Here is a 22,769-nt window from a genome sequence, read left to right as displayed (position 1 = left end):
AGGGGCTCCCTCCACGTGACTGTGGCTTTGGGACAGTGGCTTCACATGGTGGCAAAGCTCTGGAGGGTGAAGGATCCAGGATTCATTAGCTCCTTTCTTTCTGTGAGGGCTCCTCTGCCCCCTGCCTACTGCTACCTCCTCCTGTCTTTAATAGCATTCTGTCCCTTCTTCACCCAATCAAGTAAGTCTCATACACAGGCATTCTGGAAATCTCTGAAATGTTTTGATTAGTAGTCACCAGGCAGAAGAAGGATCCTCCTAGGACCTGTTCTACTTTAACGCAACTGGAGCCAAAAAGCATAAACAGTTGCCTATTGGTGCTTCATTGAAAGATTCAAAAAGAGCCAAAGACACGGTATTGTTGCAGATATTCTTTTTTTTTTTTTTTTTTTTTTTTTTTTTTGTCAACCAGTGGGATTTTGTGTTTATTTACTGTCACAGATTAAGGTAACAATGATGAGGCTTAATTATTTGTCTAAAAAAGTTGTACAAGTCACTGTGGCTGTTTCAAGTTTGGTTTTCAATTCTTGATTTTCAAAGGCCTTTTATCTGTAAAAAGAAACAATCTGTCCTGGAGAAAATTCATTATTGTATACTGTTTACTACGTGCTTTGAGAACACACAAATAAAGGTTTTGTTTAAAAAAAAAAAAATAGCAGGCCCAAAATGGAGTCATTTGTGCTAGACCCACCAAGAGTTAATATCTTAAGCTAATTCCTATTTCTTTTTTTTTAATTATTAACTTTTTATTTTTTATAAACATATATATAAACATATATTTTCATCCCCAGGGCTATGGGAGACAAACCATAAGTGACTCTTAATCTCACAAAACAAACTGAGGGTTGCTGGGGGGAGGGGTTTTGGGAGAAGGGGGTGGGATTATGGACATTGGGGAGGGTATGTGCTTGGGTGAGTGCTGTGAAGTGTGTAAACCTGTTGCAGATATTTTTAAGAATAACCATGAGAGTCTGTAGACTTTGAGAAACAAACTGATGGTTTTAGAGGTGAGCAGGGTCGGGGGCTAGGTGAGCCAGGAGGTGGGTATTAGGAGGGCATGTATTGTAAGGAACACTGGGTGTGGTGCATAAACAATGAATCTTGGAACACTGAAAAGAAACAAGATGAAATGGGGAAAAAAAGAATATATTAAGAAACTTCATCTATTTCTTTTTTTATTTACATTCTATTTATTTAACATATACTGTATTTTTAGTTTCAGAGGAAGAATTCAGTGATTCATCAGTTGCATACAACACCCAGTCCTCATTACCTTGAGTGCCTTTCTTAATGCCCATCACCCAGTTGCCCTATCCCCCAGAAACCTCCCCCTTCAGCAACCCAGTTTGTTCCCCTAGTTGAGAGTCTCCTATGGTTTGTCTCACTGTCTTCCTCTTTTCCTTCCCTTCCCCCATGCTCATCTGTTTTGTTTCTTCAATTCCACATGAGTGAAACCGGATGGTATTTGTCCTTCTCTGACTGACTTATTTCACTGGGTAAAATATCCCGGAAGTTCCATCCACGTCATTGCAAATGGCAGGATTTCATTCCTTTTGATGGTTGAGTATACATACCCCACATCTTCTTTACTCATTCATCTGTTCATAGATGTCTCGCGTCTTTCATAGTTTGGCTATTGTGGACACATCACTGCTGGGAACATTAGGGTGCCTGTATCCCTTCAAATCACTATGTTTGTATTCTTTGAATGAATATCTACTAGTGCAATTGCTGGGTTATAGGGTAGCTCTATGCTTTTTAACTTTCTGAAGATCCTCCCTACTCTTTTCCAGAGGGGCTGACCGGTTTGCATTATTCCACCAACAGCATTCGAGGGTTCCCCTTTCCCTAACACCTCACCAACATCTGTTGTTCCCTGAGTTGTTAAATTGTAGCCCTTGCCACTGGTATGAAATGGTCTCCCCTTGTGGTTTTGATTTGCATTTATCTGAGGCTGAGTGATGTGAAGCATTTTTTCCATATGTCTATTGGCCATCCGTATGTCTTCTCTGTAGAAATGTCTGGTCATGAGTTCTGCCATTTCTTGACATCATGTTTTGGGTTTTGGGGTGTTAGGTTGGTAAGTTCTTCATAGATTTTGGATGCTAGCCCTTTATCTGATAAGGTATTTGCAAGTAACTTCTCCATTTCTGTAGCTTGCCCTGTAGGTTTGTGATGGTTTCATTGTTGTGCAAAAGCTTTTTATCTTGGTGAAGCCCCAAAGGTTCATTTTTGCCTTTGTTTCCTGGTTTTTGGGGATGTGTCTAGCAAAAAGTTGCTGTGGCCAAGGTCAAAGAGGTTGCTGCCTCTCTTGTCCTCTAGGATTTTGATGAATTCCTATTGCTTGTGTATGTGTCTTTGTGAGTCTGTGTTGCTACAAGTACATAAGTACATATGTGCATATATGTCCATATAAATATATATTTATCTTTATTCATTTATAGCTCACAATTTGCTGGTGATTTCCTCATCCATGTCCAGTTTCAATTCAGTCACAGAGGTGCTAAAGAATTAAAGAGGCACAGTTAGACACCACATGTTATGCTAGACTGACTTTTTCCCACATTTAAATAGCTGCAGCTGCTCTCTACGTATGAACTGGTCAATCTTTAAAAATTCATGCATATATCATCTACTTTAACCTGGTAGATCACTTTTTATTAGAAATGGGGCTTTATTTAAGAGGCTAAGGACTATGTTAGTCCTACAGATAAACAATGTATCAATCTGTAAGAAGTTCTATACTGTCACCCTAATCCCAGTGTGTAACAGCCTTTTCTGGTAGAATTTATTTCAAATTCAGCTGCAGTTGAAAGGTACAGATATCTTTGACCACAACTCATTTCATGACCCTCAATTCCCTTCATCGCCTGCTTACTCTTCATGCTTCCTGGTTGCCTTTCCTACCCCTCAGGCAGGGTCAGTGGCTGAAGACCGGAAGCAGAGGTTCCTTCCAGTTTGGTGACAGGTTTAGAGCACCAGCCTCACATGGGGGCAGAGCTCTGGAGGGTGAGGGACAAATCCAGGATCCATTAGCTGCATCCTTTCTGCTGACTCCTCCTTCCTCCAAGTAAATTTTCCTCCTCCCTTGCCCACTCTAGTAGACTCTCGTCAACAATCGTCAAGGGTGGACAAATATGAACAAACCCAGGAATCAAAAAGAATCTCTCTAGAGCCTGTTCAAACTTTTTCCCCCTACCTTCAAAAGACACAAGAATATTACATAGAGTGCCTTACCAAGAGAAGACATTACAAAGAGTATCACAGGATCTCTGTATTCCTATGAGTGATCCTGAGAGCAAACATCCCAAATCTCAGTGTGTGTGTGTGTGTATGCGTGTTTGTGTGTATAGAGATACTTATTTATGTATGTATTCATCATAGCTCACATCACTTCGCAGAGTCCTTCGGTAGATGGGGCTGTCCGTTCACTCTGGACAGGGCTAAAGGATTAAAAACAGACTCGGTAAGACATCACATGACTTCCAGACTTACTTTCTTAGTTGAACTTATAAACTCACTGACACTTAGAAAGTTCATATGCAAATCAATTATTTGAAATCTAATATCTCGTTTGCCCTAGAAATGAAGATTTACATGTTTGTAATAAGTATTATGGACCTAGCAGAAACACAGATGACTCCAAGATCAAGTACAGATCTTAACTACTGAGCGTGGCCAGTGTGGAACAGCCTATTATGGTGGAACTGATCTCAAATTCACCCTCAATTTGCAGGTATACCTCCTTCTTTCCCATCTAATTTCCTGCTTCTCCAGTCCCTCCTTCACCACCTTTCACCTCTCAAGCTTGCCTACCCTGCTCTCAGATGGTGTCAAGAAACTGGCAGGTCTGGAACAGGGGCTCCCTCCACGTGACTGTGGCTTTGGGACAGTGGCTTCACATGGTGGCAAAGCTCTGGAGGGTGAAGGATCCAGGTTTCATTAGCTTCTTTCTTTCTGCTGAGGGCTATTCTGCCCCCTGCCTACTGCTACCTCCTCCTGTCTTTAATAGCATTCTTTCCCTTCTTCACCCAATCAAATAAGTCTCATACACAGGCATTCTGGAAATCTATGAAAGGTTTTGCTTGGTAGTCCCCAGGGGGAAGAGGGATGCTCCTAGGACCTGTTCTTCTTTAATGCAACTAGAGCTAAAAAGGATAAACAGTTGCCTATAGGTGCTACATTGGAAAGATAAGAAAGAGTCCAAGACACGGTATTGTTGCAGAGTTCTTAAGAATAACCATGAGAGTCTGTGGATTCGGAGAAACAAACTGAGGGTTTTGGATAGAAGAGGGGCAGGGGGTTAGGTGAGCAAGGTGGTGGGTATTAGGAGGGCACGTAATACAAGGAACACTGGGTGTGGTGCATAAACAATGAATCTTGGAACACTGAAAAGAAACAAGATGAAATGGGGAAAAAAAGAATATATTAGGAAACTTCATCTATTTCTTTTTTATTTACATTCAATTTAATTAACATATACTGTATTTTAAGTTTCAGCGGAAGAATTCAGTGATTCATCAGTTGCATACAACACCAAGTCCTCATTACTTTGAGTGCCTTTCTTAATGCCCATCAACCAGTTACCCTATCCGCAACACACCTCCCCCTTCAGCAACCCAGTTTGTTCCCTATAGTTGAGAGTCGCCTATGGTTGGTCTCACTGTTTTCCTCTTTCCCTTCCCTTCCCCCATGCTCATCTGTTTTGTTTCTTCAATTTGACGTGAGTGAAATCGGATGGCATTTGTCCTTCTCTGAATGACTTATTTCACTGGGTAAAATATCCCTTAAGTTCCATTAAGTCATTGCAAATGGCAGGATTTCATTCCTTTTGATGGTTGAGTATACATACCCCACATCTTCTTTACTCATTCATCTGTTCATAGACGTCTCGCGTCTTTCATAGTTTGGCTATTGTGGACACATCACTGCTGGGAACATTAGGGTGCCTGTATCCCTTCAAATCACTATGTTTGTATTCTTTGAATGAATATCTACTAGTGCAATTGCTGGGTTATAGGGTAGCTCTATGCTTTTTAACTTTCTGAAGATCCTCCCTACTCTTTTCCAGAGGGGCTGACCGGTTTGCATTATTCCACCAACAGCATTCGAGGGTTCCCCTTTCCCTAACACCTCACCAACATCTGTTGTTCCCTGAGTTGTTAAATTGTAGCCCTTGCCACTGGTATGAAATGGTCTCTCCTTGTGGTTTTGATTTGCATTTCTCTGAGGTTGAGTGATGTGCAGCATTTTTTCCATGTGTCTATTGGCCATCCGTATGTCTTCTCTGTAGAAATGTCTGTTCACACCTTCTGCCCATTTCTTGACAACATGTTTTGGGTTTGGGGATGTTAAGTTTAAGTTCTTCATAGGTTTTGGATACTAGCCCTTTATCTGATAAGGTATTTGCAAGTATCTTCTCCCATTCTGTAGGTTGCCCTTTAGCTTTGTTGATGGTATCCTTTGTTGTACAAAAGCCTTTTATCTTGGTGAAGCCCCAACAGTTTATTTTTGCCTTTGTTTCCCTGGCCTTTGGGAATGTGTCTAGCAAGAAGTTGCTGTGGCCAAGGTCAAAGAGCTTGCTGCCTCTCTTGTCCTCTAGGATTTTGATGAATTCCTATTGTTTGTGTATGTGTCTTTGTGAGTCTGTGTTGATACAAGTATATAAGTACATATGTGCATATATGTCCATATAAATATATATTTATCTTTATTCACTTATAGCTCACAATTTGCTGGTGATATCTTCATCCATGTCCAGTTTCAATTCAGTCATGGAAGTGCTAAAGCAATAAAGAGGCACATAGTCAGACACCACATGTCAAGCTCTACTGACTTTTTCCCCCCATTTAAATAGCTGCAACTGCTCTCTACGTATGAACTGGTCAATCTTTAAAAATTCATGCAAATATCATCTAATTTAACCTGGTAGGTCACTTTTTATTAGAAATGAGGCTTTATTTAAGAGGCTAAGGACTATGTTAGGCCTACAGATAAACAATGTATCAATCTGTAAGAAGTTCTATACTGTCACCCTAATCCCAGTGTGTAACAGCCTTTTCTGGTAGAATTTATTTCAAATTCAGCTGCAGTTGAGAGGTACAGATATCTTTGACCACAACTCATTTCATGACCCTCAATTCCCTTCATCGCCTGCTTACTCTTCATGCTTCCAGGTTGCCTTTCCTACCCCTCAGGCAGGGTCAGTGGCTGAAGACCGGAAGCAGAGGTTCCTTCCAGTTTGGTGACAGGGTTAGAGCACCAGCCTCACATGGGGCCAGAGCTCTGGAGGGTGAGGGACAAATCCAGGATCCATTAGCTGCATCCTTTCTGCTGACTCCTCCTTCCTCCAAGTAAATTTTCCTCCTCCCTTGCGACTCTAGTAGACTCTCATCCACAATCGTCAAAGGTGGACAAATATGAACAAACCCAGGAATCAAAAAGACTCTCTCTAGAGCCTGTTCAAACTTTTTCCACCTACCTTCAAAAGACAAAGAATATTACATATAGTGCCTTACCAAGAGAAGACATTACAAAGAGTATCACAGGATCTCTGTATTCCCATGTGTGATCCTGAGAGCAAACATCCCAAATCTCAGTGTGTGCGTGTTTGTGTGTGTAGAGATACTTATTTATGTATGTATTCATCATAACTCACATCACTTCGCAGAGTCCTTCGGTAGATGGGGCTGTCCATTCACTCTGGACAGGGCTAAAGGATTAAAAACAGACTCAGTAAGACATCACATGACTTCCAGACTTACTTTCTTAGTTGAACTTATAAACTCACTGGCACTTAGAAAGTTCATATGCAAATCAATTATTTGAAATCTAATATCTCGTTTGCCCTAGAAATGAAGATTTACATGTTTGTAATAAGTATTATGGACCTAGCAGAAACACAGATGACTCCAGGATCTAGTACAGATCTTAACACCTGGGCCTGAACAGTGTGGAACAGCCTATTTTGGTGGAACTGATCTCAAATTCACTCTCAATTTGCAGGTATACCTCCTTCTTTCCCATCTTATTTCCTGCTTCTCCAGTCCCTCCTTCACCGCCTTTCACCTCTCAAGCTTGCCTTCCCTGCCCTCAAACGGTGTCAAGAAACTGGCAGGTCTGGATCAGGGGCTCCCTCCACGTGACTGTGGCGTTGGGACAGTGGCTTCACATGGTGGCAAAGCTCTGGAGGGTGAAGGATCCAGGATTCATTAGCTCCTTTCTTTCTGCTGAGGGATCCTCTGCCCCCTGCCTACAGCTACGTCCTCCTATCTTTAATAGCATTTTGTCCCTTCTTCACCCAATCAACTAGTCTCATACACAGGCATTCTGGAAATCTATGAAAGGTTTTGCTTGGTAGTCCCCAGGGGGAAGAGGGATCCTTCTAGGACCTGTTCTTTAATGCAACTGGAGCTAAAAAGGATAAACAGTTGCCTATAGGTGCTACATTAAAAAGATAAGAAAGAGTCAAAGACACGGTATTGTTGCAGATGTTCTTAAGAATAACCTTGAGAGACTGTGGACTCGGAGTAAAAAATTGAGAGTTTTGGAGAGGAGAGGGGTGGGGGGTTAGTTGAGCCAGGTGGTGGGTATTAGGAGGGCAGGTAATGCAAGGAACACTGGGTGTGGTGCATAAACAATGAATCTTGGAACACTGAAAAGAAACAAGATGAAATGAGGAAAAAAAGAATATATTAGGAAACTTCATCTGTTTCTTTTTTTATTTACATTCAATTTAATTAACATATACTGTATTTTAAGTTTCAGCGGAAGAATTCAGTGATTCATCAGTTGCATACAACACCAAGTCCTCATTACTTTGAGTGCCTATCTTAATGCCCAACACCCAGTTACCCCATCCCCAATGCACCTCCCCCTTCAGCAACCCAGTTTGTTCCCTATAGTTGAGAGTCGCCTATGGTTTGTCTCACTGTTTTCCTCTTTTCCTTCCCTTCCCCCATGCTCATCTGTTTTGTTTCTTCAATTCAACATGAGTGAAATCAGATGGCATTTGGCCTCTGACTGACTTATTTCACTGCGTAAAATATCCCTTAAGTTCCATTAAGTCATTGCAAATGGCAGGATTTCACTCCTTTTGATGGTTGAGTTTATATACACCACAACTCTTTACTCACTCATCTGTTCATAAACGTCTCAGATCTTTCCATAGTTTGGCTATTGTGGACACATTGCTGCTAGGAACATTAGGGTGCCTGTATCCCTTCAAATCACTATGTTTGTATTCTTTGAATGAATATCTACTAGTGCAATTGCTGGGTTATAGGGTAGCTCTATGCTTTTTAACTTTCTGAGGATCCTCCCTACTCTTTTCCAGAGGGGCTGACCGGTTTGCATTATTCCACCAACAGCATTCGAGGGCTCCCATTTCCCTAACACCTCACCAACATCTGTTGTTCCCTGAGTTGTTAAATTGTAGCCCTTGACACTGGTATGAAATGGTCTCTCCTTGTGGTTTTGATTTGCATTTCTCTGAGATTGAGTGATGTGCAGCATATTTTCCATGTGTCTATTGGCCATCCATATGTCTACTCTGGAGAAATGTCTGTTCATGGCTTCTGCTCATTTCTTGACATCATGTTTTGGGTTTTGGGGTGATAAGTTTGGTAAGTTCTTCATAGATTTTGGATACTAGCCCTTTATCTGATAAGTTATTTGCAAGTATCTTCTCCCATTCTGTAGGTTGCCCTTTAGCTTTGTTGATGGTATCCTTTGTTGTACAAAAGCCTTTTATCTTGGTGAAGCCCCAACAGTTTATTTTTGCCTTTGTTTCCCTGGCCTTTGGGAATGTGTCTAGCAAGAAGTTGCTGTGGCCAAGGTCAAAGAGCTTGCTGCCTCTTCTGTCCTCTAGGATTTTGATGAAATCCTATTGCTTGTGTATGTGTCTTTGTGAGTCTGTGTTGATACAAGTATATAAGTACATATGTGCATATATGTCCATATAAATATATATTTATCTTTATTCACTTATAGCTCACAATTTGCTGGTGATTTCCTCATCCATGTCCAGTTTCAATTCAGTCATGGAAGTGCTAAAGCAATAAAGAGGCACATAGTCAGACACCACATGTCATGCCCTACTGACTTTTTCCCCCCCATTTAAATAGCTGCAAGTGCTATCTACGTATGAACTGGGCAATCTCTAAAAATTCATGCATATATCATCTAATTTAACCTGGTAGTTCACTTTTTATTAGAAATGAGGCTTTATTTAAGAGGCTAAGGACTATGTTAGGCCTAGAGATAAACAATGTATCAATCTGTAAGTAGTTCTATACTGTCACCCTAATCCCAGGTGTAACAGCCTTTTCTGGTAGAATTTATTTCAAATTCAGCTGCAGTTGAGAGGTACAGATCTCTTTGACCACACCTCGTTTCATGACCCTCAATTCCCTTCATTGCCTGCTTACTCTTCATGCTTCCTGGTTGCCTTTCCTACCCCTCAGGCAGGGTCAGTGGCTAAAGACCCCAGGCAGAAGTTCCTTCCAGTTTGGTGGTGGTTTAGAGCACCAGTCTTACATGGGGGCAGAATTCTGGAGGGTGAGGTACAGATCCAGGATCCATTAGCTGCATCCTTTCTGCTGACTTTTCCTTCCTCCAAATAAATTTTCCTCCTCCCTTGCGACTCTAGTAGACTCTCATCCACAATATTCAAGGGTGGACAAATATGAACAAACCCAGGAATCAAAATGACTCTCTCTAGAACCTGTGCATCCTTTTTCCACCTACCTTCAAAAGACAAAGAATATTACATATAGTGCCTTACCAAGAGAATGACGTTACAAAGAGTATCACAGGATCTCTGTATTCCTATGTGTGATCCTGAGAGCAAACATCCCAAATCTCAGTGTGTGTGTGTGTGTGTGTGTGTGTGTGTTTGTTTGTGTGTATTTGTGTGTGTAGAGATACTTATTTATGTATGTATTCATCATAGCTCACATCACTTCGCAGAGTCCTTTGGTAGATGGGGCTGTCCATTCACTCTGAACAGGGCTAAAGGATTAAAAACAGACTCGGTAAGACATCACATAACTTCCAGACTTACTTTCTTAGTTGAACTTATAAACTCACTGACACTTAGAAAGTTCATATGCAAATCAATTATTTGAAATCTAATATCTCGTTTGCCCTAGAAATGAAGATTTACATGTTTGTAATAAGTATTATGGACCTAGCAGAAACACAGATGACTCCAGGATCTAGTACAGATCTTAACTACTGAGCGTGGCCAGTGTGGAACAGCCTATTATGGTGGAACTGATCTCAAATTCACCCTCAATTTGCAGGTATACCTCCTTCTTTCCCATCTAATTTCCTGCTTCTCCAGTCCCTCCTTCACCGCCTTTCACCTCTCAAGCTTGCCTTCCCTGCCCTCAAACGGTGTCAAGAAACTGGCAGGTCTGGACCAGGGGCTCCCTCCACGTGACTGTGGCTTTGGGACAGTGGATTCACATGGTGGCAAAGCTCTGGATGGTTAAGGATTCGATTTTCATTAGCCTCTTTCTTTCTGTGAGGGCTCCTGTGCCCCCTGCCTACTGCTACCTCCTCCTGTCTTTAATAGCATTCTGTCCCTTCTTCACCCAATCAAGTAAGTCTCATACACAGGCATTCTGGAAATCTCTGAAAGGTTTTGGTTATTAGACACCAGGCAGAAGAAGTATCCTCCTAGGACCTGTTCTTTAATGCAACTGGAGCCAAAAAACATAAACAGTTGCCTATTGGTGCTACACTGAAAAGATTCAGAAAGAGTCAAAGACACGGTATTGTTGCAGATTTTCTTAAGAATAACCATGAGAGACTGTGGACTCTGAGAAACAAACTGAGGGTTTTGGAGGGGAGCTGGGTGGGGGGCTAGGTGAGCCTGGTGCTGGGTATTAGGAGGACACGTATTGCAAGGAACACTGGGTGTGGTGCATAAACAATGAATCTTGGAACACTGAAAAGAAACAAGATTAAATGGGGAAAAAAAGAATTATTAGGAAACTTCATCTATTTCTTTTTTAATTTACATTTAATTTAATTAACATATACTGTATTTTTAGATTCAGCGGAAGAATTCAGTGATTCATCAGTTGCATACAACACCCAGTCCTCATTACTTTGAGTGCCTTTCTTAATGCCCATCATCCCGTTACCCCATCCCCAACGCACCTCCCCCTTCATCAACCCAGTTTGTTCCCTATAGTTGAGAGTCTCCTATGGTTTGTCTCACTGTTTTCCTCTTTTCCTTCCCTTCCCCCATGCTCATCTGTTTTGTTTCTTCAATTCGACATGAGTGAAATCGGATAGTATTTGTCCTTCTCTGACTGACTTATTTCACTGGGTATAATATCCGTTAAGTTATGTCCTCGTCATGGCAAATGGCAGGATTTCATTCCTTTTGATGGTTGAATATATATACACCACAACCTCTTTACTCATTCATCTGTTCATAGACGTCTCGGGTCTTTCCATAGTTTGGCTATTGTGGACACATTGCCCCTGGTATGAAATGGTCTCTCTTGTGGTTTTGATTTGCATTTCTCTGAGGCTGAGTGATGTGAAGCATTTTTTCCATGTGTCTATTGGCAATACGTATGTCTTCTAGAGAAATGTCTGTTCATGGCTTCCGTCCATTTCTTGACTACATATTTTGGGTTTTGGGGCTTCAGTTTGGTAAGTTCTTCATAAAGTTTGGATACTAGCCCTTTATCTGATAAGGTATTTCAAGTATCTTCTCCCATTCTGTAGGCTGGCCAGTAGCTTTGTTTTGCAAAAGATATTTATCTTGGTGAAGCCCCAACAGTTTGTTTTTGCCTTTGTTTCCCTGGCCTTTGGGGATGTGTCTAGCAAGAAGTTGCTGTGGCCAAGGTCAAAGAGCTTGCTGCCTCTTCTGTCCTCTAGGATTTTGATGAATTCCTATTGCTTGTGTATGTGTCTTTGTGAGTCTGTGTTGATATAACTAAATAAGTACATATGTGCATATATGTCCATATAAATATATATTTATCTTTATTCACTTATAGCTCACAATTTGCTGGTGATTTCTTCATCCATGTCCGATTTCAATTCAGTCACAGAAGTGCTAAAGAATTAAAGAGGCACATAGTCAGACACCACATGTCATGCTAGACTGACTTTTCCCACCCATTTAAATAGCTGCAACTGCTCTCTACATATGAACTGGGCAATCTCTAAAAATTCAGGCATATATCATCTCATTTAACCTGGTAGTTCACTTTTTATTAGAAATGAGGCTATATTTAAGAGGCTGAGGACTATGTTAGCCCTACAGATAAATAATGTATCAATCTGTAAGAAGTTCTATACTGTCACCCTAATCCCAGTGTGTAACAGCCTTTTCTGGTAGAATTTATTTCAAACTCAGCTGCAGTTGAGAGGTACAGATCTCTTTGACCACACCTCGTTTCATGACCCTCAATTCCCTTCATCGCCTGCTTACTCTTCATGCTTCCTGGTTGCCTTTCCTACCCCTCAGGCAGGGTCAGTGGCTAAAGACCCCAGGCAGAGATTCATGCCAGTTTGGTGATAGGTTTAGTGCACCAGCCTCACATTGGGACCGAGTTCTGGAGGGTGAGGGACAGATCCAGGATCCATTAGCTGCATCCTCTCTGCTAACTCCTCCTTCCTCCAAATAAATTTTCCTCCTCCCTTGCCAACTCTAGTACACTCTCATCCACAGTCGTCAAGGGTGGACAAATATGAACAAACCCAGGTATCAAAGAGACTCCCTCTAGAGCCTGTTCATCCTTTTTCCACCTACCTTCAAAAGACAAAGAATATTACATATAGTGCCTTACCAAGAGAAGACATTACAAAGAGTATCACAGGATCTCTGTATTCCTATGTGTGAGCCTGAGAGCAAACATCCCAAATCTCAGTGTAAGTTGTGTGTGTGTATGTGTTTGTGTGTGTGTATTTGTGTATGTAGAGATACTTATTTATGTATGTATTCATCATAGCTCACATCACTTCGCAGAGTTCTTCGGTATACGGGGCTGTCCATTCACTCTGGCCAGGGCTAAAGGATTAAAAGCAGACACAGTAAGACATCACATGACTTCCAGACTTACTTTCTTAGTTGAACCTATAAACTCACTAACACTTAGAAAGTTCACGTGCAAATCAATTATTTGAAACCTAATATCTCGTTTGCTCTAGAATTGAAGATTTACATGTTTTTAATAAGTATTATGGACCTTCCAAAAACACAGATGATTCCAGGATCAAATACAGATCTTAACTACTCAGCCTGGCCCGTGTGGAACAGCCTGTTATGGTGGAACTGATCTCAAATTCACCCTCAATTTGCAGGTATACCTCCTTCTTTCCCATCTAATTTCCTGCTTCTCCAGTCCCTCCTTCACCACCTTTCACCTCTCAAGCTTGCCTTCCCTGCTCTCAGATGGTGTCAAGAAACTGGCAGGTCTGGAACAGGGGCTCCCTCCACGTGACTGTGGCTTTGGGACAGTGGCTTCACATGGTGGCAAAGCTCTGGAGGGTGAAGGGTCCAGGATACATTAGCCCCTTTCTTTATGCTGAGGGCTCCTCTGCCCCCTGCCTACTGCTACCTCCTCCTGTCTTTAATAGCATTCTGTCCCATCTTCACCCAATCAACTAAGTCTCATACACAGGCATTCTGGAAATCTATGAAAGGTTTTGCTTGGTAGTCCCCAGGGGGAAGAGGGATCCTCCTAGGACCTGTTCTTCTTTAACACAACTGGAGCCAAAAAGGATAAACAGTTGTGTATAGGTGCTACATTGAAAAGATTCAGAAAGAGTCAAAGAAATTGTATTGTCATGGGTGTTCATGTGAAGGTTGACATTTACTTCCCTTTCTCTCAGAGCATTTATGTTTGTGTGTGTCTGTTTTAATATATAAATATTTTCATATGAGTGCATAGGGACATATATTTATCTTTATCCATTTATAGCTCACAAATTACTGGTGACTTCATAGCCATCTGATTTCACTTCTGTCAGGGCATTTCTAAAGAATAAAGAGGCACATAGTCAGACACCACAAGTAATTCTAGACTGACTTTATTTCTATATGAATAGCTACAACTGCTGAATACATATGATCTGGTCAACCTTTAAAAATTCATGTATATAGGGGCGCCTGGGTGGCTCAGTGGGTTAAGCTGCTGCCTTCGGCTCAGGTCATGATCTCAGGGTCCTGGGATCAAGTCCCACATCGGGCTCTCTGCTCAGTGGGGAGCCTGCTTCCCTCTCTCTCTCTCTCTTTCTCTCTGCCTGCCTCTCTGTCTACTTGTGATTTCTGTCAAATAAATAAATAAAATCTTTAAAAAAAAATTCATGTATATAGCACCTAAATGAACCAGGTAGGTCACTTTTTATTAGACATGGGGCTTTTTTTAAAGATGGTAATGATAGAGCTACGCTATCACCCTGCAAATTGCACTACTGTGTATCTACCCCAAGGGTACACATGTAATGAAAAGAAGAGCCATAAGTACCCCAATGTTCATAGCAACCATGGCCACAATTGCCAAACTGTGGAAAGAGCCAAGACACCCTTCAACAGATGAATCAATAAAGAAGATATGATCCATATATAGAATGGAGTATTATGCCTCCATCAGAAAGGATGAATACCCAACCTTTGTATCAACATGGATGGGACTGGAGGAGAATATATTGAGTGAAATAAGTCAAGCAGAGAGAGTCAATTATCATATGTTTTCACTTAGTTGTGGAACGTAAGGAATAACATGGAGGACATTAGGAGAAGGAAAGGAAAAGTGAATTGGGGGAAATAGGAGGGGGAGACAAAGCATGTGACACTGTGGACTCTGAGAAACAGAAGGTTTTAGAGGGGAGGGGAGTGAAGGGCTAGGTGATCCTGGTGGTGGACATTAAGGAGATCATGTATTGCATGGAGCACTGGGTGTGGTGTATAAACAATGAATCTTGGAACACAAAAAAATAAAATAAAAAGATGCTAATGACTTTGTTAGGCCTACAAATAAATAAATAATACATCAATCCATAAAAAGTTCTATACAATCCATAAGAAGTTCTATACTATAATGTGTAACAGTCTTTTTTGTAGAAATTATTTCAAATTCAATTTCATTTTGGAGGCACCCATCCCTCTTATTTATTTAAATTCCTAGTTCTCATGGCTTTCTCTCTTCCTACTTTCATTAAGGGTTTGGTTGCTACTAAGGGAGACAAATGTACTCAAGCAAAGAAGCATCCCTCTTATGGCTTCCACTCTTATGCAACTAAATCTTAAAAAGAAGAAGAAAAAGATAGAAAGTTACCTACATACACTACAGTAAGAACTTAGAAGCAGTATTAAAGATACTCTATTGCCATGGATGCCCAAGAGTGACTATTACAAATCTCAGTCTCTCTCTTTACTGTTCCATGAGTGTATGTGTTGAGATTATACATATCATTTTAAATTTATGCATGCATAGCTCACATTCCAGTGGTGAAATCCTCATAGTTTTCCAATGTCCGTTCACTCTGGACAGGGCTAAAGAATTAGAAAGGCACATAGACACCACATGTAATGTCAGACTGACTTTTTTTCCATTTAAATACCTACAATTGCTCTATACTTATGAACAGTCAATCTTTAAAAATCATTTACTTATCACCTAAATGAACCAAGTAGTTCATTCTTTATTAGAAATGAGGCTTTATATAAAAGATGCCAATGACTTAGGCTTATTAATAATGTATCAATTTATAAGAAGTTCTATACTGTCACCCTATTCCCAGTGTGTAATAGCCTTTTCTGGTAGAATCTATTTCAAATTCAGTTTCAGTTTGGAGGCACCCATCCCTCTTATCCATTTAAATTCCTGGTTCTCAGGGCTTTCTCTCTTCTCCTTACTTTCATCTGAGGGTTTGGCTGCTACTAAAGGAGACAAACCGACTTAGGGAAAAAGCATTTGTCTTATGAATTCTTTTATTCAACTAAATCTAAAAAAACAAAGACAGTTACATATATACACTACAGAGAAGACTCAGAAACAGTTTTGAAGACTCTCTACTGTCACAGATACTCCTGAGAGTGACTTTTACAAATATCAGTCTCTCTCTTTATTCTTTCATGCATGTATATGTTGAGATTATATATATCATTTTAAATTTATATATGAATATCTCACATTTCACTGGTGGATTCCTCATAGGTTTCCAAAGTCCACTCACTCTGGGCAGGGCTAAAGAATCAAAAAGGTACATTGTCAGACATCAGGTAATTCTAGATATACTTTTTCCATTCAAATAGTTACAACAGTCTAGGATATGAACCAGCTGATTTTTGGAAATCCAAGTGCAAATCAGTAACCTGGAACTTGGTGTGTCAGTTTATTATTATCAATGAGGTTTATATGTGTTGGAGGGGATTTGGATAAAGGGGAACCCTCTTCCACCATTGGTGGGAATGCAAGTTGGTACAGCCACTTTGGAGAACAGTGTGGAGATTCCTTAAGAAATTAAAAATAGAGCTCCCTATGACAATTGCACTTGCAAATGCAATTGCACTCCTGGGTATTTCCCCCAAAGATACAGATGTAGTGAAAAGAAGGACCATCTGTATCCCAATGTTTATAGCAGCAGTGGCCACGGTCATCAGACTATGAAAAGAACCAAGATGCCCTTCAATGGATGAATGGGTAAGGAAGATGTGGTCCATATACACTAAGGAGTATTATGCCTTCATCAGAAAGGATAAATATCCAACATTTGTAGCAACATGGACAGGACTGGAAGAGATTATGCTGAGTGAAATAAGTCAAGCAGAGAGAGTCAATCATCATATGGTTTCACTTATTTGTGGAGCATAAACAAATAGCATGGAGGACAAGGGGAGATGGAAAGGAAAAGGAGTTGAGGGAAATTGGAAGAGGATAGGAACCATGAGAGACTATGGACTCTGAAAAAGAATCTGAGGGTTCTGAATGGGCAGGGGGTGGGAGGTTGGGGGAACCAGGTGGTGGGTATTAGAGAGGGCACGTATTGCATGGAGCACTGGGTGTGGTGCAAAAAGCAATGAATACTGTTATACTGAAAAGAAAAAAAAAATTAAAAAGGAAGAAAAAAAAAGTAAACATTCCCATTTGCAATAGCACCAAAAAAGTAATTAGAAATACTTAACTAAGGTGACAGAAGACCTATATTCTGGAAACTATAAGACACTGGTAAAAGAAATGGAAGATTACACAAATGGAAAAATATTCCATGCTCAGGATTTGGGAGAATACTGTTAAAATAATACCCAAAGCAACCTACAGACTCAATGCAATTCCTATGAAATTACCAGTGTTTTTAATCAGTGTTTTTAATAGAACTAGAACAAAGAATCCTAAAATTCATGTGGACCACAAAATACCCACATATAGCCAAAGCAACCTTGAAAAAGAATAAAACTGGAGGTATCACAATCCTGGATTTGGAGATAAACCACAAAGCTATAGTAATCAAGAGAGTACAGTACTGGCATAAAAACAGACACATAGATCATAGAGGCCAGATATAAGCTCATGATTATATAGTCAAATTAATCTTCAACAAGGAGGCAAGAATATGGAAGGGAAAAAAAATAGTCTCATCAAGAAATGGTGTTTGGAAAACTTAGCTGCAAAAGAATGAAACTGGATCGATTTCTCACTCCATACACAAAAATAAACTCAAAATGGATAAAGGACCTAAATGTGAGATCTAAAATCATAAAAAGGGTACAGGCACTAATTTCTGACATTAGCTATAGCAAAATCTTTCTAGATATGTTCTCTTGAGGCCAGGGAAACAAAAGCAAAAATAAATTGTTGGGTCTACATCAAAATAAAAAGTTTCTGCACAGCAAAGGAAACAACCAAAACTAAAAGACAACCACTGAATGGGAGAAAATATTTGCAAGTGACATATCCAATAAAGCATTAGTATCCAAAATGTATAAAGAACTTCTACAACCCAACACCAAAAATCAAATAATCCAATTTAACAATGGGCATAAGTCATGACCAGACATTTCTCCAAAGAAGATATCTAGAGGGCCAACAGGCATATGAAAAGACGCTCAACATCACTCATCATCAGGGAAATGCAAATCAAAACTACAATGAGGTATCACCTGACACTTCTCAGAATGGCTAAAACTGAACTGCCCATTGATAGATGAATGGATAAAGAAGATGTGGTATGCATGCATATATGTAAACACATATATACACACACTCACAAATGAATATTAGTCATAGAAAATAGTGAAATTTTGCCATTTGCAGCATGGATGGATCTAGAAAGTATAACGTTAAGTGAAATAAGTCAGAGAAAGAAAAATACCATATAATATTTCACTCATATGTAGAACTGAAAAAAACAAAACAAAGAGCAAAGAAACAAAAAACCCAGACTTTTTATTTTTTAAATTTCATTATGTTATGTAAGTCACCATACAGTTCACCATCGGTTTTTGATGTAGTGTTCCATGATTCATTGTTTGTGTATAATATCCAGTGCTCCATGCAATACATGACCTCCTTAATACAACCCAAACTTTAAAAAAAATTCTATTTAAATTCAGTTGACAGTAGGTAGAGTTCAGTGGCTAATCAGTTGCATGTAACACTCGGTGCTCTTTATATCACGTGCCCTTTTTAATGCCCATCACTCAGTTATCCCATCCCCTCACCCACATCCCCTCCAGCAGCCCTCAGTTTGTTCCCTATAGTTAAGAGTTTCTTATGGTCTGTCTCCCTCTCTGATTTCATCTTATTGTTCCCTCCCTTCACCTATGATCTGTTTTGTTTCTTAAATTCCACATATGCATGAAATCACCATTGTCTTTCTCTGATTGACTTACTTTGCTCATCATAATACCCTCTAGTCCCATCAATGTCATTGCAAATGGTAAGATTTCATTTGTTGATGGCTAGGTAATATTCCACTGTATATATCTACTACATCTTCTTTATCCATTCCTTTGCAGATGGACATGAAAACAGTACTCAACATCACTGGGCATCAGGGAAATAAAAATCATAACCACAATGAGATACCACCTCACACCAGTCAGAATGGCTAAAATTAACAAGTCAGAAAACAACAAACACTGTCAAGGATGTGGAGAAATGTATCCATTTCTTTCATCAGTGTTTTATAGATTTTCCACAAGGATGTAGAGACATTCTCACTGTTGGTGAGAATGCAAGCTTGTACAGCCACTCTGGAAGATAGTATGGAGGTTCCTCAAAAAGTCAGAAAAACAAGACTCTTTACTAGGTTACCCAGCGTAGGGATGTTGGGTGAAACAGATGAAAGAGGACCAGGAGCACACATATGGTGACAAGCACTGAGCAATGTATAAAATTGTTGAATCCCCATTGTACACCTGAAACTAATATAATACTGTCTGTTACTTATACTGGAATTAAATTTTTTTTAAAGGAATAAGATATCATATGGCAGTGACTGGTATCTTAGAATTGTGAAAATAGTAAGCATCAAGGTTTAAGTAATTTAAGTTCTTTTTTTTTTTCTTTTTTGTTTTTTTTATTTTTCTCTTTTTATGTAATTTAAGTTCTATACCTGTCCCTAATCCCCAATTATATAAGCTTTTTGTGGTGGCATTTATTTCATTTCAACTTCAGTTTATAGTGTACACATCCCTCTTACTCCATTTAAATTCCTGATTTGCAAGTCCTTCCATCACCTTCTTACTTTGACCCATCATGGTCATCTTTCCTGCCTCTTAGACAGGGTCAAGCAATGCAGGTCTGAGGCAGTGGCTCTATCCACCATGATAGTGGATTTGAGCTTCAGGCCTATCTCACATAAGCTCTGGAGGCTATGGGGTAGACCCAGTGTCTGTTAGTTCCATTATTCCCTACTAAGGCCTCTTCTGTTCCCAGTCTACTGCCATTATTCTTCTGGCTCTAAATAGGACTCTCTCCTCACTTGTCAAATATTATAAGTTGAATATTGTCCCACCTAAAATGGATATGTTGTAATCTTATCCCTTTTAACTCAGCATGTGACCTTATTGGAAATAGGGTTGCTGTAGGTGTAATTAAGACACAGTCATACTGGTTTAGGGTGGGCTCCTAATCCAGTATGATTGGTGTCCTAAGACAAAGGAAAAATGTAGACACAAACACACATACTTCACCTATGTAGAGATTAAGGTAGAGATTTGAGCAATGATTCTACATACCGTGGAACAGCAAAGATTGACAGCAATCACCAGAAGCTAGGAGAGGGGCATGGAATAGATTCTTGCTCACAGCCCTCAGAAGAAAACAACCCTACTGACACCCTGATATCAACTTCTAGCCTCTAAGACTGAGACAATGAATTTCTGTTGTTTTAAATGATTCAGTTTTGTGATATTTTGTTACAGCAGCCCTAGATAACTAATACAGCCCATTCTAGTAGAATATCATACAACAATCTGATAGTTTTCTAAGAGTTTTGGCTGCTGGTAACTCAGATAGGAAGACATGAGTTTCTATCAGATCTAACTAGATCTACCTGATCTAGTTTCTACCAAACTAGATAAGAAATATGTTACATAAAGAAGTGGAGACTTCCAACATTTTAGAGTGTCCAAGAAACTCTGTGTTGAATATCTCTGGTTTATCGTTACATATGTTTATTTCACCTTTTATTGGTGACCTCCTTATCAGTTGCTGAGGTCAATTCATTCCGATCAGAACTAAAGGATAAAATGTATTTGATCAAACATCTTACATACTTTTTTCATTCAAATAAGCTTCACTTTATCTACAAATTATAATGTGGTTGAACACTAAAAAATCTCATGTAATTTGGCTATTTGGAAAGAAGTATTTCATTTTCCCCTAGAAATGCAGCTTTATATGGTAGAAAAAAAAATTCTTAGACCTGTAGAGAACCCTTAATGGATCAAGAGTGATTTTAAAACTTTTCTTGACTACTGAGCCCAACTCCAATATGCATCTGCTTTTGCATTTCCATCTATTTCAAATTCAGCTATAGTTTGTAGGTACCTAAATGTGTGTGTGTGTGTGTGTGTGTGTGTGTGTGTGTGTGTGTGTGACCAAGGGTTGGTTTTTTGAAAAGATCAACAAAACTGACAAGCCTTAATCAGATTCATTAAGGTAAAAAAGACCTAAGTAAATAAAATCAAACAGATGAAGAAAACAGACACCACTGAAAAATTGAGAATTATAAGAAAATACTATGAGAGGGGTGCCTGGGTGGCTCAGTGGGTCAAGCCTCTGCCTTCGGCTCAGGTCATGATCTCAGAGTCCTGGGATTGAGCCCCACATCGGGATCTCTGCTCATCTGAGAGCCTGCTTCCCCCACCCCCCTCTGCCAGCTTCTCTGCCTACTTGTGATCTCTGTCTGTCAAATAATTAAATAAAATCTTAAAAAAGAAAAAGGAAATACTATGAGAAATATATGCCAACAAATTAGGTGACCCAGAAGAAATGGATAAATTTCTAGAAACATACAATTTTCCAAAACTGAATTGGAAAGAAATAGAAATCTGAATAGGCAATTACTAGAAATGAAATTGAATCTATAATAAAAAAATTCCTCCCAAATGTAAATGCAGACCATCATGGATTTGCTGGTGTAGTCTACCAAACATTTAAAGGAGAATGAATACCTATTCTCACCTCATTCCAAAAATAAGGAGGAGGGAAAACTACCAAATTCATAATATGAGGTGTGCATTACCCTGATACCAAAAGCAAAGACACCACAAACAAAGAAAACTATAGGTCAATGTCACTGATGAACACAGATGCAAAAATTCTAAACAAAATATTAGAAAAATCACATTCAACAATATATTAAAAGGATCATTCACCATATTCAAGTGAAATTTATACCAGGGATTCAGTGATGATTTAATATTCACAAATCAATGTGATATACCAAGTCAATAAAATGGAGGATAAACATTATATGATCATCTCATTAGATGCAGAAAAAGCATTTGACAAAATTCAACATCCATTCATGATAAAAACTCTCAACAAAGTTGGTTTAGGGGGAATATACCTTTATACAATAAAGGCCATATATGAAAAACCCACAACTGACATTATAGTTAATGATGAAAAACAAAGCATTTCCTCTGAGATCAGGAACAAGTCAAGCATGTCCACTCTCACCGCTTTTATTCAACATAGTAGTGGAAGTCCTAGCCACAGCAATCAGATGAAAGAAAGAAAACAAAGAAATGAGTCATCTATATTGGCAAGGAAGAATTTAAACTCACTATTTCCTATTATTATTCATAGAAGCCCTACAGACTCCACACACACACACACACACACACCAAAAAAAAAAAAAAAAAAAAAAAAAACAACAGCAACAACAAAAACTATTAGAATAAATGAAGGGCACCTGAGTGGCTCAGTGGGTTAAGCCACTGCCTTTGGCTCAGGACATGATCTCATAGTCCTAGGATTGAGTCCTGCATGGGGCTCTCTGCTTGGCGGGGAGCCTTCTTCCCCTGCCCCCGCCCCCGCCTGCCTCTCTGCCTACTTGTGATCTCTCTCTCTGTCAAATAAATAAATAAAATCTTTAAAAAAATAAAAGAATAAATGAAGTCAGCAAAAATGCAGGATACAATACCCAGAAATCAGTAGATTTTCTACAGACTAATAAAGGAGTAGCAGAAAAAGAAATTTAGAAAAGAGTCCCATTTACAATTGCACCAAAATAAAAATACCTAGTAACAAACTTAACCAAGGAGATGGAAGACCTGTACT

General features: G+C 39.5%; 1 protein-coding gene across 1 annotated transcript in view; it reads right to left on the bottom strand.

The window, feature by feature from the left end:
* The window catches only part of LOC309849178 (phosphatidylinositol 3,4,5-trisphosphate 3-phosphatase TPTE2-like), a 122,017-nt gene that overhangs the window by 83,281 nt on the left and 15,967 nt on the right, over window positions 1–22,769 (bottom strand). The window contains exons 4-8 of the mRNA XM_082701505.1: window positions 16,167–16,220; window positions 15,473–15,526; window positions 12,986–13,039; window positions 6,659–6,712; window positions 2,450–2,503 (exon numbers count right to left, since the gene is read on the bottom strand). Of these exons, the coding sequence (XP_082557631.1) occupies window positions 2,450–2,503; window positions 6,659–6,712; window positions 12,986–13,039; window positions 15,473–15,526; window positions 16,167–16,220 (270 nt within the window). The remainder of the gene's footprint in view (window positions 1–2,449; window positions 2,504–6,658; window positions 6,713–12,985; window positions 13,040–15,472; window positions 15,527–16,166; window positions 16,221–22,769) is intronic.

The sequence above is a fragment of the Mustela nivalis genome (genome assembly GCF_964662115.1).
Source record: "Mustela nivalis genome assembly, chromosome: 15".
Classification (NCBI taxonomy): Eukaryota; Metazoa; Chordata; class Mammalia; order Carnivora; family Mustelidae; genus Mustela; species Mustela nivalis.
The sequence above is the reverse complement of the archived record's forward strand: the minus strand, read 5'-3'. Positions and strand labels throughout refer to the sequence as shown.